This window comes from Phaeoacremonium minimum, assembly GCF_000392275.1.
Source record: "Phaeoacremonium minimum UCRPA7 unplaced genomic scaffold PA7_03_scaffold_331, whole genome shotgun sequence".
Classification (NCBI taxonomy): domain Eukaryota; kingdom Fungi; phylum Ascomycota; class Sordariomycetes; order Togniniales; family Togniniaceae; genus Phaeoacremonium; species Phaeoacremonium minimum.
In genome coordinates, this window is record NW_006921235.1 from 332,637 (window position 1) to 350,887 (window position 18,251).

At 51.7% G+C, this 18,251-nt stretch overlaps 4 protein-coding genes across 4 annotated transcripts; 2 read left to right on the forward strand and 2 right to left on the reverse strand.

Moving 5' to 3' along the window:
- Positions 1-1,323: 1,323 nt before the first annotated feature.
- UCRPA7_4309 (putative s-adenosylmethionine decarboxylase proenzyme protein) lies at positions 1,324-2,002 on the forward strand (the record flags this gene model as incomplete). Its single annotated transcript, XM_007916811.1, has 2 exons — positions 1,324-1,452; positions 1,526-2,002. 2 exons carry the CDS (start codon positions 1,324-1,326, stop codon positions 2,000-2,002), a joined length of 606 nt encoding a protein of 201 aa, XP_007915002.1.
- Positions 2,003-2,462: 460 nt separating this feature from the next.
- Positions 2,463-3,623, reverse strand: UCRPA7_4310 (hypothetical protein; the record flags this gene model as incomplete). Its single annotated transcript, XM_007916850.1, has 1 exon — positions 2,463-3,623. One exon carries the CDS (start codon positions 3,621-3,623, stop codon positions 2,463-2,465), a length of 1,161 nt encoding a protein of 386 aa, XP_007915041.1.
- Positions 3,624-9,082: 5,459 nt separating this feature from the next.
- On the reverse strand, positions 9,083-10,707 carry UCRPA7_4311 (putative ap-1 complex subunit mu-1 protein; the record flags this gene model as incomplete). Its single annotated transcript, XM_007916869.1, has 5 exons — positions 9,083-9,136; positions 9,191-9,265; positions 9,317-10,414; positions 10,471-10,599; positions 10,669-10,707. The coding sequence occupies 5 exons, from the start codon at positions 10,705-10,707 to the stop codon at positions 9,083-9,085; spliced, it is 1,395 nt and encodes a 464-aa protein (XP_007915060.1).
- A 4,706-nt stretch (positions 10,708-15,413) lies between these two features.
- On the forward strand, positions 15,414-16,085 carry UCRPA7_4312 (putative clock controlled protein; the record flags this gene model as incomplete). The annotated part of the gene is made up of 1 exon (XM_007916830.1): positions 15,414-16,085. One exon carries the CDS (start codon positions 15,414-15,416, stop codon positions 16,083-16,085), a length of 672 nt encoding a protein of 223 aa, XP_007915021.1.
- Between the last annotated feature and the right edge of the window lie 2,166 nt (positions 16,086-18,251).

Consider the following 18,251-nt stretch of genomic DNA (forward strand, 5'->3'; position numbering starts at 1 on the left):
GAGTGTGTCTATCGTCCCTCCAAGAGGTCTCGCTTGAGCACCACGCCTGGCATTGGTGCTCACATCGGGGACGCTTCTGCTCTCGAGGGCGGCGGGAATGGCCGAGCGGGCAGAGATGACTACATGTCCGATCACAGCCGAAGCCTCTCTGCCGACCATGTCGACCTGCACAGGGGACACACGCCCATCAGCGGCCTTCGCGACCTTCCGGCGCCGGACGAGGCACTCATCCTCCGGACTTTCGACAACTTCTTCAGGCACGTGCATCATATCCCAATGTTCGGCTTCCTTCATCGCGCCTCCCTTATGCAGCGCTATCACGGCGGGATGATGGACCGGACCTTGCTGCTTTCGCTGATTGGTATCACTTCTTTGCTCACCGATCTCGGCCCAGGCATTCAGGAGTATGGTAAAAGATGCGTTGATGTTGCTGAAGCTTTAGTCCTGAGCGACTTGCAACGGCCGACCGTGCTCAAACTTCAGGCGCTGATATTGATCATCAAGCATCGCATCTTCTCACGGCGCTTCTCCGCCGCCTTTATGCTCACTTCCCTCGCTGCCCGCTTCGCTGCCGCCCTACGCCTGAATCATGAGAATTCCAAACTCTGCTTTCTTGCCCAGGAGTCCCGGCGGCGGCTCATGTGGGCGCTATACATGTTGGACACTGTCACCGCAGCCGGGAACGCAGACTTTTCGTTGTGGTCAAATCGCCCCGAGGCGATCCACATCAAATTGCCTTGTAATGAGCGCAACTTCGAATACGACCTGCCTGAGATGACCGAACCGCTCCAGCCGCCGCCTCCGCTTCCCGACGGCAGCCTTGCACCACTGCCGGATGATATAGGCTTTCTTGCTTTGCATATCCGTATTGTCTGGATTAGAGGGCGCATCCTGTCTTTCGCCAAGAGCATGCTCGGTCGACCGCCTGACCCCGCTGAGCTAGCAATGCTCCCCGCGCGATGTCAGGCACTTCAGGCAGAATTGGATGCGTTTGAGAACCGATTGCCGCTGTCTTTTCGCTGGTCCGAGAGCAATGTGAGGCTCAGAACATATTCACCACGCTTGTGCGTCTTCGTCATGACCCATGTCTGGTTTAGACAATGTCACTGCGACCTGTATCGCATAGGCCTAACAGGCATGCGGGAAAGCATCTCCTCGAATGCCATCGATATGCTAGATCTTGAATTCGTCAAGAACTGCCAAAGACAGTGCTACCAGCATGCTCGCGCCATGGCTGATATGTTTGCCTTGCTCCTTCAGCTCGATAAGGGGGTGCCCCTGAGCGATCTCGACCTTCCCGTGTGCACCTACCAGTGCGCAAGAATGCTTTATTACAGCCTCGAAACGAACACCGAAGACCTGACTATTACGGGCGAGAGCGTGCACGAGATGGCTGGTGTCTGCTTGAAAGTCGCCAAACAGTGCACACCAGGCCCAGCCGCAGCAGCCATGGTAAGCTTTCATGCCATTCACATCCAAAAACCCCCTATTCAATCAAAGCATGCAACGCTAACGGATAAACTAGCGCGACGGCCTCGAGAAGCTCATGGCCCAGGGATGGTCACGGCGCACCACACCAGCGCCAAGCAGAGCCATCTCACCTGCACCTCGCACGACCGGTGCCCTGACAGACGACGGCTCAGTAGCAGTCGACCCGCTGCTCTCACGCGACGCCCTGCAAGATGCGGACGTCCCTCACCCCCTAAGGAATCCAGCCATTCCGCAGAATCAGCAGGAGTCGACTGCTGCACAGACCATGGATGTGGAAGAGCCACCACCCATACTACCTCTTCGCGACGATCAGTCAACCATCCGTGATGCCGTCATGTCCAATGACACGTCGACGAGCAACATCAGCAATGCCTTTGAAGGGGCCCTTGATGGTCTTGACTTTGGCGTGGATCCTTTTGGTATGGATAGCATGAGCTGGTACACAAGCACCTGGATAGACCCGGAGACGGGGCGGCCACCGGACGGGATGTTACCGCCCGGCATAGGATGAACGGCAGCCTGATTTGTCGTAAACTTCTAAAAGTTGGTGTATAGAAACTTGTTACCAAATTTGTGGACATTGATCTCTCGACAAAAGGGGTGAATTCGTCGCACCAACTTTCTGGACCTGCAAGTGCAAGCCACAGCTACCTGTGGTCGACGTAACCTCTCGAGGAGGCAGTGAACAAACTTTACTGGCATTTGTTAGTACATACAGCAACTGGCGAACAGTTGCACATAGCCAGTTGCAGTCGATAGAAAGTACAGTACATACATACCACTTTAAGCCTTGAGAAGCTGTCAGAACTTAAATTCTGGCATCAAATTTTTGCGACATTGAATTAAGTATTAAGGCGTGCATGTCAGTATAGATAATTATTCTACAGTTACAGTTGAAATTTACAGCGCTGTTGATGGCGAGAATAATCCACAAAATGACACCATCAGCTAGCTTGTCCAGCGCTAGCGAATCACCGGAGCAGCGGCGTGTGCTCGCCGGGCTCCGCACCGCCTCCAGCTGCAGCCTCGCTCTCCCCGGCCTCCTCCTCGGCGGCGGCCCTTAGCCCCGATGCTGGTGTCTGCGAGTCCGGAGCGAAGGCACCCTCCCGATAGACCCAGCCGACGCAGATCCCTGCGCCGGGACCAAAAAGTATGGAGACAACCATCATGACGATCGCGACCTTCCACCCGGCCTCGACGAACACCCAGTACAACACCGTGATCATGATGAAGAAGACATCAATCTCGATGAATTTGCCCGTAGCACGCGTCATCTCCTTCCGGTCGTCGCCCTGGAAGACGCTCCAGATGAGCAGCCAGTGCGCCAAGACCGAGCACACCACGGGCACGGCATACATCGCCAGCAACGAGGGACGGTGCGATTCGAGGTGCAGGCTGGCACCCAGAGAGCTGGTCCCCAGCTTGACAATGGCAAATCGCACTGCCTGCCGAATGACTGAAACGTAGATGGGGAAAAAGAGCCACACAAAGATGACAACTGACGAGTCCAGAATGAGCATGAGCAAACTCGGCAGGACGAAGCCAATGCTCACGGCAACAGGAATGGCGACAACCTCGGCCAGCACGCCTAGATGGCGCCGTGCTGCGCCAAACGTCGGGTCCGTGTCCGTCACCTCAGCATCGGGCTCGCGGCCGGCTTCCCGCGCCTCGAGGATCTGCTTGCTGCGGTGAAAGAAGGCCGGGATGATGACGAGCTCCCAGACCAGGGCGCCGCCGATGAGGTTGAAGACGAGCCACGCGCCGGTCGGGTACGCGATGAGCACGCTCGGCCCGTTGGCGATGCGCGCCGACTCGACGAGGTTGACGGTCAGCAGGCCGCCGATGAAGACGAGGATGTCGGCCATGGCGGCGAAGGAGCGGGCCGAGGCGAGGGCCTCCTGGAAGAAGGAGACGAGGAAGCAGGCCGGCGAGCCGAGCAGGGGGATGTGGCTCAGCCATGGCACGCGGCTGCGCGAGTGGCACTGCGAGTACAGCAGCGCGATGTTGACGTCCGAGTGCACAAACAGCACGATGCCCGTCAGCGCCGCGAACAGGATCGGCGGTAGAAGTAGGTAGTGGTAGCTGAAGATGTGAATCGGGGTCGGCCTCTTGCGGCCGGGCTGCCCGTCCATGCCGGCTGTCTATAGGTGCCCAAGGCTTAGGTGATGGTGGCTTCAATCTTGAATTGGTTGGTCCTTATCGACACGCCTCTCTTTGAGCCCTTATGTCGCAGCACACTTTGGCGATGCAAAGTAAGTGCTTTTTCGGATGCATCGAAGGATGTTGTTGAATCCCAAGCTTGGTCCATGTCAGATGTTTCGGTCGGTCCACAAGGTCCATCACGTGTAGGCGGCCCGATGGTGGGTCAGCAGGTGCCTTTCCGACTGCTCTTGGGGATGTCACCCGCTAACCCACCCGCCTAAGCCACCTTCAAACCCCTGCTCACTGCCTAACCAGGCAAGATAAGTTGAGCATTCCCGGCATTTCGTGATAGACCACGTTATCACTTCGGTAGAGAAATGAAGAAAGGATGGTCTCTTGTTTCTTCGATCTCTCGCCGTCTATATAGAGTCTTCTGGGGTTACTCTAAGTCCCTAGATAGGTCGAAGGAAGAGAGCATGACTTGTGCTCATATATTGGCTTCTCACAAGACAATTGCCCCTGAGACATCGTCTCCATCAAGACTCCGAACTTGTCAATTGAAGTGTCGCAGACGATTCCATGACAAATTGTTATCCATAACTCTTGAGTTTTCAATTACAGGAATAGTTTATTGCAGGATATTTACTCAGCGACTGAAATATCACCTGCTGTCAAGCGCTCAAGATGGCAGCAGTTTTGTTGCTAGGTAGAGTGAAGGTTCTTGATCTCTAATCTTGGGTGGTGATTGCGGTTTTCTCTTCTTTCGCTTCACGTGGCGAGCTCGTACAAATATGTATTCCTTGAAGGATGAATATCAAGTGGAAAGAAATAATAACGCCTTAAAGCAACGTGAACTGAGCATGCCCCCATGCTTAAGAGTCGGTGGCATTTACGCAATGGCAAACGCGACAAAACAGTGCAATGACTGAGCTTCCGTAGACTAAAGGGACTTGAGCACAGCATGTCTAGGTGAGCTCCAGACACGAGAACATTCAGCCATAATCAAGCCCAACAACATTTATTTAATATATAACTTCAAGGTCTTCAAATATTTTCAATGGGCTACATAACTGGTTCCGATAACAAGTAGTTAAGGCTTACGTTTACTAAAATGTGGGTATCGTACTGGCATCTTGAGTGCGAAACAAGTTTTCAGATCCTAGGCAAATCATGTCTTCGTCTCTAGTTGCGTTGTGATAAGTCATTTTGCAAGTGTGACAGAGCACTTGTTGTCGATTATCTAAGGAGCATGATGTGATCCGTTGAACAGCAGTAAGTAGTAGATACAGTATGTAGCCTGTAATCAGGACAAGATAAGGTAAAGGGTGCTCTGATTCGGGTGCCCCGGCAATGATGCTCCCTCCTGTGGCTTCTCAGCATTCCAACGCTGATGAGGTATCCTGCGACTGCCCCTCAGAGCTTGATAAGATCCTTTGTAATTGTTCGTGCCCATCAGACTGCCATTGATCCAATTGCGTCAAAGTCGGCATCATAGTGCGTCTTTAGGACCTCTTGTTGGCAGCTGGATTTCGCCAGTTTTGGAAGAAGCAACACTGGCCGCATTATGCGGCCGCAGCAGTCTACCAACTAGGATCAGTGCTTGTACTACGTCGACTAAAACATTGGTATCAGTGGTCTGGGTGTACTTTTGAGACCTGGCACTGCCTCCATACCTTGCAAGACTTGCTCAGCATGGTTGGTGTGACGGACATGTTGCAGCGTGCAGTCGCCCGGCTACTATGGTGTGAAAGTATCTCATCACTCACATAACTCCTAACCGGAGATTTTGAAATTTCTTGAATGAGCTTATAAGCAAGCTGCCGCTCGCTATCATTGCGCACCCGATAGTAGCCCTCTGGGAAGTTAGAAGCTCAGGATTTTGTACATCCAGAAGCCCCATGACTATGGCACTGTTGCCAAAGCCTCGAGCTTGTTCTTGAAGACCGCATCGACACCACTTGAACTGGCTCCATGTCTTGCACCAATCTTCAGATAATTTCCCTGTCCTTCTTTCCTCAACCTTGTTCTTGTGCCCATTTACGGATATGCCGAGCGAAACCGCCAGTTGTCCAATTTACATCTCGATTCGCCACCGCACCTGGCTTCCTGCCAACTGGCCGTGCATATCGTTCCGAAACATGGCGCTGATGATGCTATCGGTAGAAGCTCATAATCACGGGCACAAGGCAAGGATAGGCCCCCCACTGCCAGCTCCATGCTGAGACAAATGAACTTTCCGACGGCTCCAGCGGCAAATCGTAGCTCCCGCTGCTCCAGGTTTCTCAGTAATTCCTTAGCAGTTGAGCCTCATTGTAACCACGCGACGTCCCAAAATAGGCTGCGTTTTCGCTCGGGCTGACTGACGAGTCCGTGAGCACATCCAGCTCCATGATACCACCATGACGGAATATCTAGAAGCGACAACGCCTCGAGTTCACTACTGCCAATCCAGCATGACAAATGGATGTATGTCTATCATATGCAGCTTCTTGATGGTTTGTTCGTGGGCTAAATCACGCATAGCTGCTTGTCACTGGCTCATTGGACGATCTACATAGCTTCGAGGAACTCTTTCCTGTTTTCTCCCCCAGCTACGAAGACCGATTGGCACGCCTCTATAGACCATTACGACACCATCCTGGTTTCGCGATGCATTTACGATTGGTCACAATGCAGGAAGACACACGGATCATTCCGTGGCGTCACTGATAGGGACGGCCCCCCACGGCTCACATACCGCGGGAGGAGACCGGTGAAACAGCATTTTGAGCTATCTATCCATCGTGGATGGAATGTTCCAAGAACGTTGCGGAACCGACAATCGAGTTGATGCCTTAGAAGCAATTAATTGGTGCCGTCCTACAGGGCTTACTCTTGTGGTATTCCTGGTAGACACAGGTCATAACAGGGTGGTGTTGCTCAGTATTATCCTCGCTCCACGGGGACAGAATTCCACTACAACTACGAGGCCCGTCACAAACAACGAAAATGAAATAATTGTCAGAATGATTAATCCTCTCCTGAGCGTTCGTTGGTGCTGGCGATGACACGGGGTTCATATCTAGGTATGAACAATGGAGAGCATTGAAAAGGGGGGCCGGATAAGGGGCTGCAGAGGCGTCCCGGCTTACTCGGCACCTCACCGGCTCAGACCCATTGGACTTGGCATTTTGTTGAGCCGCATTTCGGTTGCAATGGCCCTTGGGTCCTGATGCACAAGGGAATCCCAGCGATCGCCATGGCACGCTGAACAATTGCCAGTGCAGTCCCGATCAGTGGCAGCATTAGCCGGCGTGAACCGCACGGTACAGGAATTGCAGCAGGAAACCCGAACTAATGGAGATATTTGCATGGTAATATATATCGTTTGTCAAAGAGACCCGGCACCTTCGAACTGTAATGCCTTTACGCCAACAATTAATGTTGTAACGCAGGGGTTGATTTATTACCCCTGTCCCAGCATGCTTTGACATGAAGTACGATTCCAAGTTCACCATAGACCCCGGCAGTTCAGATCGAGATGTTTTCTTCTACAGAGAAAGTCGGTAAATCTTGAGTCATATACGTTTATGTTGCTAACACTTTTAGACGCGAAAGCAGTCCAGTACACATTATCCGAAGAGTACTCCGTATAAAGGCAGCACCAAATCAACAAAATCAACGAAGAGCTCCTCGAGTTATACTCCACACAGACTTTCGTTTCTCTTTGTTGTAAACGAACTCCGCCCCATCTTCGATCCCTACGCAGAAAACTACTCTGACCAATGGGGAAACATCCTACCCCCCAGCAGTCCTCTAAATTATGGAGAGGAGACAGTAGGAGCCGTTTATCGCTATGCCGACGGCTTAGTAACTCCGGCTGAAGGATATAGGTGGCATCGCCCGGATAACGGCGTCCAGGGTTATATTGCATATGATGTACAGACTGAAGATGGGAATTCGATGAGACCAACACATTACAAGACACAAACGGCCTTTGCTTGCTCACCGCTACTACCTCTATTGGTCGTAGGGACGGATCCATCTGCGACCTCAACAATCTTTCGCAGTGCTTGTCCCTGTGGGCGCTTTGATCGGTCAACGAGCGCTGAAGACGGTGAAGCTAGTATGTTGTGGTCTCTGTTGCACTTTTACCATCCTTCTGCACCGCTTCGTGGTGTCTCACAAGCATCTCTTGGAAGCACAGGAACGGCCTTCGTTGCAGGGAGGGATGCAAGCTGGATACAAGCATTGATTCCCCGCCCTTTCCACAATTCACGTCAAGACACTACCATGCCTCAAGCTGTCGGACTTTCTGGTGAATTGCCTCTTGTCATTGCGCTCATGGCCTTTTGGGACCATAAGAATAACGGGCCAGGTGAGGTCTTCGGAAGAAATAACGGGAAATGGCAGCAACGAATGTGGAATTCCTATAGTACTGCGCATGGTTGTGAGTAAACCGGGCACTCCTAGTCCCACGGCCGATGTCCCACAACTTACTCCCATGCAGACCCAAACCCAGGAGATGATCCACGTGGCCTTCTCGTCCAGGTATGCCTGGATGACCTAGAGCACGCGGAAAGTTCAAACCCATATCTTCTAGGGCACCTCGAGTGGTGTGATGTGCTTGTTCGAGATTAAATGAGTCTTCTTTCTTGCAGGACATGATATACTCGGGAGGATATGACTAACGTCAAGAAAACACCAGTTTAAGGCTAACAGTTTTCTCTTTCCAAAACTAACGTATCAGTATTTTCCTTCACGTCACTTAGTTGTTTGATATTGTTGTAGGTCATACTGTTTTACCAACATCTTCATGACAGACATGTCATTCATGTCACAACTAGGCACTCTATTTCGGCCCGTTGTTGAAGTCTTTAGAAACCGTGCTGAGGAAGGCAATTCAATTGAGAAACATCATTAGCTTTAGCCCTGATCTGAGATCCAACTTCAATGCTTCATCTATTTCTGGACGTCATTGCGGCCTTCAAACGCTGCCACGTTAAGACCCATACCTGCTACCGAAACCTATCTAGAGGCTCTAGAAGGTGTCTTTTAGGCATATACCTATTTATACATTTTGTCAATTCAGATATAGCTGGGCCTTGAATTGATTGAATAATATACAGTCATTTGCCTATTTTTCTTGTGGCTTACATATTAGAAGAGGGAGTCTCAGGGAGTTACTTCTCTTTAAACAAATCTTTGTGGCTACAATTCCCTAGATTAGATTGGACCCAAATCTCAGGCAGGGCAATGCTACTCATAAATAGCTGATTATTCGTTGTACACCTCAGATGTATGTGATCAGGGTGACGAGGCCTTTGACAACATCTTCACCTGTGCTTTCATTGCTTTTTAAGCTTGACATTTACCGTCGCTTTGACGATATGCTGACCGCTCCATATTCCCTAATCTATCATTCACTACACGATCGCCAGGCATCTAGTGGCCATCGCCTTAACTTTCGTTACTGAGGATCCAGTTCGGCGTGTGCCCATCGTCGTAAATGGCGCATCATCACCTTAGGGAGCCCACCTTAGGGAGCCAGGCTGACTTGGTCGTATCCATTTCATACCGCATCCGGCAATCTTACAGCAATATCTCCCGACTGTGTGATATATCGAACCCACGGTAGAGAAGGGTATTGCAACTAGACCTTGTTAGCACTATAGCATTGCACTTCTGTGAGAATGGATCTTACCTTTGGTTCTGTGATTTTCAAGTATCGCACCTGAATTCCACTCGTAGTAAAGTACGGAATCTCGAATTTGACCTGGATCGGTCGCTTGGCTCCTTTGCCGGGTGCACCCACACCGCCCATACTGCCACCAAAGCCGCCCGTCATACCGCCGCCATGCTCATCATCACCCCTTACACTCGGTAGTCCTAGTTCTGCCCTCATCAAAAATTCCTTGTTGCCGCCAAACTGCTTGATCTTCCAGACAATGGCGCTCTGCTCAGGGGCATAGTGCACACTGCCGATGTTCGTCCTGAACCTCGGAGTATCCGCATCATCCGGCACAGGCACGATGATCTCGACGTTGTTGGCCGTGCTGCGCCTCTTGAACTGGGCTCTGGCCTTCAGCATGTACTCGACACGGCTCCCGCTATGCGACTCCACTACGCATTCGACCCAGATCAACGGTTTCACTTGCGTGTTGAGGCGATAGGACATCAACTCGAACTCGCCGTCGGGGGGGATGAAGGAGATGGTTCTATCGTTCTCGAACCGCGATAGACGCACACACTGGTGGAATTTGACATCCTCCATCTCGATGGCCTTGCCGCGTGTTGTGCGGCCAGTCGTCTCGAACATGACCTTGTCGTTGAGGCCGAGCCGCAGCTCGGGCATACCGGACAGATAGCACTTCATCTTGATTGCGCCAAGAATCTCAGATCGCAGCACGTTGCCGTTCGCGGATACGAGCAAGTTGAGCGATTCGACAACGTCCAGGAACACTTCGTTCTTGCGATACCGTATGCCTTCCGAACGCCAGGAAACTGCGTTAGTGACGGCAATGGGCGGTCTTGCCTGGATCTCCATCTTGTGCGACTCTTGTGTGATGTATTCTTGTAGGATCTTGGATTCGGTGGTTTGGGGATAGCCAAAGTCCATCATCTCATCGAGCAACTCGTAGATGATGACGAAGTTGTCGCGGATCGATTCCTCCTCTAATGCTTTGAAGTATTCGGTGAACACTTCGACAACCTTGTGAAGGAATAGTAGAATCTCGGCAGCATTTGTATTGCGCTTCGTTAGGGCGAGTAGGTAAAGGTTGTTATGTCGGATGTAGAGGTACTGCACGTTCAGACGTTAGAGAGGATCCAGGAGACTGGGAGGATTGGAGGGCGCACGTTGATTCCTTCATGCGAGAAGCATGGGGGCACTGCGGAAGACTCTTCTTCGGCTTCGCTGAGGAGGACGGGGAATTTCTCGACGGCTGACATTGGGATATCTCCCCTGTAGTTTCGGGCTAGGAGGGTCTGCAGTGGTTCAGAACAGTCAGCCATGTCTCAAGGGTCGCTCGACGGGATAGAGATGAGTCTATCTACCTTGCCCTTCAAATCAAGGAAGAAGAGTGCAGAAGCCATCGTGAGTGGCCTCGAGGGCGACGAGGAGGGGCAGCAGGGAGGGATGGAGCTTCTTGATACTTGGCGCGCTGGCCAGAGGGGTCGCGAAAGGGGAGTCGAGGTGTTATCTCATGCCCCGACAAGAGGAGGCCCGATCCGCGACAGGCTCCTAATAGCCGACGTTATTTTGTGTATCAATCAAGGAAATGAGTCTTTCGCTGGGTACGAGATTGGCTGGAGAAGCTCGCCGAAGATCGTGGTTTCGGCCAGGCAAATAGATTGGGACAATTCTCACCGCACACTACACTGAGAGTTGAGCTAAGGCTCCAAATACGTACATGCCACCACACAACCTGCAGGGGGACAAGACCGTAGTGCTTGGCGGCCGCCTCCAGCTGGCAAAGCGGCACACAGCTGGCAGGCCTCGGAAGGCTTCCGGAAGAGAAAACGGCCCGGAACTAGTCACATGATTGCGTCTTTTGGTGGCCGCTCTAGCGGGCCTAAGCAGTGTGCGAATTTCTGGTGACTGGAAATTTTCTCCTTCTCTTCTGCAACGCTCCCTATTAGACAGTGCACCCCATCACCTCTGCGACGCGACCGGGGCCGGCTTCCTGCTGGCCACCAGACTGTCGTCGCCATTGATGCGGGCTTGCGATCGTGGGATGCGGAGAAGGAAGAACTCTTTGCGGTGCCATTAAGAGCTGCCCTCGTATAGCCCGATTGCTCTCAGGCGTCGACTTGTTGCGTTGGCGGTGTCAGAGGCTCCGGACATTTCATTATTCACATACACAGATCATCTGCTTGACTCTTTACCTGACAGTGACTCCCTTCCTCACCTCTGTCTGGACCGGTTTAAGGGAAGCATTTCGAGATGCACCTCAGGCTGCGAGCTTGACATTTGAACCTGTGGTAGACTCGTCTGATCAGTCCCTGAGTCTAGCCTCACTTGCCTCACATAATGCACGAGCCAGTCCCTTCTCTGATAGTAATATGTTGGCGTGTTGAGGTCCCTATTGCCGTACCTCAGGAGCCGTAAGTTTACATTCATGGTTCGAACATGTGACTTCGCGAACTGAGATCAAGATGGAATATCAAGATGATAACGCGGGTAGTGGCATTTGTATCAGCTTGTTACGACCTAATAATTTTGAATGGGAGACTGGCTCGAGACTGGGTTCTCGAAGCTACTTTCAGGTTTCTCAATTGCTAGCCAGTCTTGAGCCTTGTACCTTGCAAGGCTGTTTTACAACCGTTGATGGGTACTGAGCAATCGCTATGAATTTGGTGCCTGCATAAATAAATAGGCTACGAGCCTACTCAAAAGCTTTGGTTCCTGAATTGCTGTGCACAATGGAATCACTCCGACCCGGCCGACCCCGTATGAAGTGAATAACTCTGGATGCTCGGGGCTAGAATTTCTCCACCAAGTGCATGCATGCTAGGCAAGTGCTGTGCTTGCAATCAGAAGCAAAGCATAGCGCTAGACGGCAGGATACTGTGCTGCAATTCCGCGTCTGGTGGCTCTTACAGTGTTCCAAAAGTGAAAGCCGAGTGCCGGCTGGGCACTCTCACATGCACTGAGACAAGAATAGGAAAAACGCAGAAACCCTAGAGTAGAATGGCGGCGCTACTGCGTTGGTAGTGTCGAGGTAGGCTCCTCTGCTGGCTAGGGGCCAATGACAAGTTGAGCGGCGACCAAGGCCATCCCTGAACCAGTCCTTGGAGCATGTGACGGACGGGCAAAAATGCTGATATTCGTCAGCATTTAGTGGTCCATTATTATTGTGAATGGTGTCTCAAGAGACGGCTCTCTTGTCTGACATGTGCTGCCCCCGCCGTCTTGGGAACTTTAGGTGATCATCTCGGAGTTCCATGTGGCATTCTCGGCTGCTTGTGGGGAGTTCTTCACAACTGCTTGGGGTCAGCGCCCATTTGAGGATTGTTGATGATAATGGCGTCGAGAGACTATCAGGATGCCTTTCATATGTCATGTTCTGGCGGTTTAGGGAGGCCCTTGTCCTCCGGCACTGAGCCTGGGTCATCCTAGAGCCGACTACGACGATCTCATGCTGGAGGGGTCGTGACTTGAAGAATCGGGGGCCGATCTGCTGGCGCTCCAACGCCTGCCGGTCACTGGTTTATGGTAGACAAGACGTAGATGCGCTGTCTCGCTGTCCCCTCTCTGGTGGATGTCTTGAGGGGATCTTGTCTCTGTATGACAGAGCAGGCGTTCAGCATCGCACTCATTGTGTCGTGCCTCGGACCAAGATCCCTCGAAGTAGCCGAGCACAGATTAGCTAGGCCTCTGTCCTATGCCCTCTCTCGCTGGAAGGACATAAGCGTACGGTAAGACGGCCGTTTCCCATTGGCGTCTGCGAGAGAATCCCTCGCAGTCGAGTTTCGTCTCTTCTGCCGCATCGAGCAAGGCCAGTTGTTGGTGCTTCGTACCTACAGTACGTTGGGTGGGTGGGTTAATCATAATCAGTACTGCGTCCGATCTTGCAAAAGTCGGCCCCCACTAATAAAGGTCAGCGGCTGTCTTGCCCAAGCGAGGTGGCTCCTCCCCTAAAAGCCAGAGGCCTGGGTCCGCCCACTTTTCTGCTTTTCTGGTGTCTCCTGTCACTGTTTTACACATGCACAGGGGAGAAGGAGCGACCCTGAGCGCCTCCACCTAGGTAGGTAGCTGCTCCTTCCTCGCCCCTCCCGTCTGCTCCGTCGCCCGTTCTTGCCTTGTCTGGTCTGTGTGTGTGTGTGCATCACAAGCCAATCCATAACCTGACTGACTTCGGGCAACCATCAAATCCCACTACCCGCCCAATCAACACGGACGCCCACCACCAACTAACTCGTCTGTACAGGCAATCCTCCTCCCACCATCATCGGCTGGCTGGCTGTCTGTCTGTCTGTTGTCTGCCTTCTCTCCTTTCTTCCTCTCTTCGGCCAAGCTTCTTGTCATGTTATCGACGACATAATTCCTCTTGTTGAACTGTCATCGCTTCTTCTGAATAGCGTCTGTCTGGTCTCCGCTTGTTGCGCATTTGCATTTGCATGTGCATGTGCGGACCCGCACGGCGCAGATGACGACTTCGACTGTCTGACTGACTGAGTGCCGTTGAAGCAATCCTCTCCTGACTGCCCTGCCTCGAACGACCAACAACGTTATTATTTCTCGGCGGCAGCCACAGCTTCAGCCTGACTCGGGTTCAACGACTCGTAACCGCTCGGCGACCCTCCATTTCTCGGCCCTCTTCAGCATTGGTCTGGTATTTAAAGGAATTTCATGTTCCCCCATCGCTAGGCCGACCTCGCGCCTCCACCGCCGCCGCCTTAAATTGGAGACGTGAGACGCCCGCCGCCATCATGGAGCACAATCACATGCAACTCCCGCCTCTCGACGATCCGACTCCGCAGAAATCTATGGCGCATCATCCACCATCACAACTACCACCCTCCCTGCCCCCAGTCCTATCCTCACCGTTCAGAGACCCCTTCAGCAGCCAGACTCAGAAGGCACCCGCGATGCCATCTTACCCGCCGCCGTCCTACGCTTTCGCCCATCCGCAATCCCACGAGCCTGCCTCGTTCGCATTCCCCGACATTCCTTCAACCGAACTCGCCCCGATTCAGCTCAGCGCGCACAATGACTCCAGCGTCAGCTCATTGCCGTCTCTCTCCACCTTGACAGGCACTTCTTCTCGGAGGTATACTGCCTCGTCAGCAACTAGCGACACTTCGTACTCTGAGGCCCCCGAGCCCGCCGCCAGAGTCCAGCATTGGCCCAGCCTGAATCCGTTGACCGCATACTACACGCCGAGCCATGCCCAGGGCGCTGAATCCCCCGCGCGTATGGATCTCGACCTCGCTGCCGGCAATGGGACGATAGGGACCGCAAGTCCGGACCGCTGGCCAGAGGGAAGGGCAAGCAGTGTCAGTCTCGACGACCCAGATGTGCGCATGGCTGCTGAGGCGCTTGGGGACTTGAGAGCTGGTAAGATCTCTCTGATAAATCCAGCCTGTTTTTGTTATCTTCATCTCTTCGCCAAGTTGCTGCCATAAACGGAGACCACAATACTGACCAGATGTGCTCAGACTTTGTCTCATCTCCGCCATCCCAACACACCCCACTACCTGTCTCGCCGCCGAACAATTTTGGTACTCCAGGTCCTCCACAACCTGAGCCGCTTCTCTCGCTCCTGACCACATCCCATCCTCTTCTCGCCAAGACAATCGAAGGGACCACATCTGCATACAATAGCTCGAAGAATTTCTCACCCCGGTTCAAGACGTCAGCAGAGTACGTCGAGGGATATTTAACCCCCATTGCCAATACAGTTGGCTCAGTGGGAAGGGTCACCGGTGTTGAAGGTGGTGTCAGGTGGTTTCTTGGATCCGGCAGACGGCATCAATCGAGCGATCTGGAGTCTGGAGAAGGTGTCTCACACAAGAGGAGGAAGGTTGACCGCAGCGGCTCAAATTCGCCGGGCCGCCGTACGGATCATACAGCTCAGTCTGACCTGTATGGCTTTAGCAAAGAACGCAGGCTTTCCATGAGCACGGTCGACACATTACCGGCGTATGACGAATTCAAGAGCCCAGAGTATAGCGAAACCGAGAACAGACACGAAGTCTTGCAGACACCAGACGGTTCAGATCGACAGACAACCCCTACACCGAGCTCGAGGCCGTCCACCGCTGCGACATCAACAGCATGGCAATCGCGTTTGATAATGTCTACCTCTGGCCTTAGTATTGCTATGAGTGAAGAGAGTCTGCGTAGCCTCAAATTCTGTTTGAATTGGCTGAAGTGGGCGAATGACCACATCGGTCGCGTCATTGGAGCTCTAAAGGATACTCTAGAGAAGTACGAGCATTCCGGCGATGAGTCGGCGGACCAGTCAGCGACCGATAGAGATCATGCCATGAGCGAACTCTCAAATGGGAATGCTCATGGTCAAGGAGAGCTAGCAGCAAAGATTACGGTTTTGAAGGCAGATGTTTTGAAGACATTACAAAGCGTCATTGAGACGGTCTCTAAATACACTGGCGGTGCGCTCCCTGACAACGCAAGAGAGCTCGTGCGCCGCCACCTCACATCGCTTCCACAACGGTTCAAGCTCGCGCGTCAGATGGACTCACCTCAACAACAAGGCGAGACCACACCTCGTGAGAAAGAGCAGGAGGTGAAGGAAGGCGCGCAGCGCGTTCTGGTCCTAGCTAAGGAGGGTCTCGACATGATGTCACAAGTGAGCGGTGTTCTGGACGGCACTATCGTCTCGGCTGAGGAATGGTGCGAAAGGCTTGGAAAGAAGAAGCGAGATGAGAGGCACGCGCTTCTTAACCCCCAGACAGCACCTTTGACGAGCGTCGGTGTGGACAACGATGCCAGGATGGTGGAGTGATTCTGTGAACTTCTCTTATAGGGATTTTGAGACGGAATAATGAAGCAATGGAGCTTCAAACGTGGCGAAACATGATATCCAAAAGCAGAAATCGGAAGCCCCATGTCCTATCATCTTTGAAGGAGAACCCGAAGTTTCGAAGAGCTCCACGGTTGGGCAAAAGGAGCATTCTTATTTCAAAGCAGGCCGCTCTTCGTTGGCTGTCGAAATTCATGACGCCTATGTCTACTTTCAGATACCATTCCGTTATTGTTTTGATTTATTCTATTCCCTTAACCAATTACTTTTCAATACTTTGCACCTTTTTCTTTGTATACCTGGGGTTGTCTTTCAGGCTGTGGCGTTGACTGAAGATGGGCTGGGCAAGGCTAGACATGACGGAAGAACTTTATTCATGAAATAGTAAACTTCAAGATGCTAGTCTACTTGACATTTGTCACTAGGATGGGAGAAGGCGCCGAGGTTCTGTAGAGATGCTTATATATATGGCAATCCGATCTATTCCAGCATTCGATTGATGTAGTGTGCCATTGTTTAATGATTTGATGCTGGGCATTTGACAATATAATACGTGTTCTGCCAAAGGGTCTAGAGCTCTAAGTAATCTACAAATGTACAATCTTATTCACCTAGAGTGATTTTACACTTGTCGCCCGTAGAATTTGTTCATAACCCAGTCTCAACGCATTCGTGTTTCACAGATTTAGTTGAAACTCTTCAAACGCAAGTATGACTTCTTGGTTGCTGGATTAGCTGAGGTGTGTTCTGCTTGGTTAGAGAGATATTAAATTCCCTAATGTAGTTTTGACTTTATTATAGTGTCCTTGTAGACCAAATAAGATACATGGGTGTAGAAACCCGGGGAATACACCTTTAAATTTCATCTTTTTTATATAATGCATGATAAATAAAATCATTAGAACAGCAAATAGCTAAATACGATTATTTTCAACATAGCAATACGATCTGCCAGGTTTTCCCCACTGCTGCGAATGCTGGTGACGTTTTCAAGTATTGGCCAAAAGAGTATAGACGAGGAGTGTAGTAAGAGCGAGGCAAGTAAGCCAAGAGGCGTTGTAAATCAGCGCTGACTTAAATAGCAGCTGGTCAGAGTTTCTTCGAGGTCTGGTTGCAACGCTTGATTGTAATTGGTACACCTGCTTAGCATAAGCACCCGAATCAACCTGCAGCGACCTAGACTGGCCACCTACATCGGCGTTGCCATGTATGGATGGGGTGGCGTCCTATGAGATACCGAATTCATCAACCTCCAGCCAGCCTCTGTATTCCAGTCGCCTGCACATCATGGCTCTAGGATGGCTCACTGCGTCAATGTTTCGATATTTGAGTGGCTGCACCAATATTTTGGTCTTTGGTCGGCTGGTTATTCAGCTTCCATCGACAAGCACAATCATGGCTTCCTGGAAACCGGTGTCTATCACGATTATAATTCTGATAGCGAGTTCTCCCAACCGTACAAGTTTTCTTTCTTTCTCAATACCAAGACATGCCGGTTTAGCCTTCCCAGCCCTATCTTTGTCTCTCAAAACTACAGTTTCGGGCAACTAGAGAGCAAAGTGCTGCTCTTTTGACAGCTAAGTTATAATAGCCACCAAGGAGGTCTTCAGCAGATATGAGACCATTAAGAATACTCATAACAGTCAAAGCATGTCCAGTCATTGCCGGATGGCTGAACTGGACTGGATCTCGAGAACCAGTCGCATTCCAGCCTCAGCCAACACAATCTAGAATTGACGACACTACGGGCTGGAGTCCTCGGCCGACACCGCCCCCAAGTATAACATCAAAAGAGGATGCAGCTCTCGAGTTGCTAAAGAGAAGTTCAAAGAAGCGAGCGATTTCGAACACATGGCTCGACGAAACAACATGTGGCTGGTATATGGGACCTTCATGTGAGTTGCTGCAGTTATATCCCACTAACAGGTATATTTGATATTCATAGAGTGCTAGCTTCGGCGTGGACGTGCGCATCCGGCTACGAATGTGCGACAAACCAGGACAACGTCGTTGCCTGTGTATCAGGAACGTATTCGCCCTTTTACACAGTCTGTTTGAACCATCAGGCTGTCGAGCAGGGGGCCTGTAGCAACGCAGGACCGCAGACGGGATGCTGGTAAGTTTCGGGCCCTATATAAAAGTCTCATG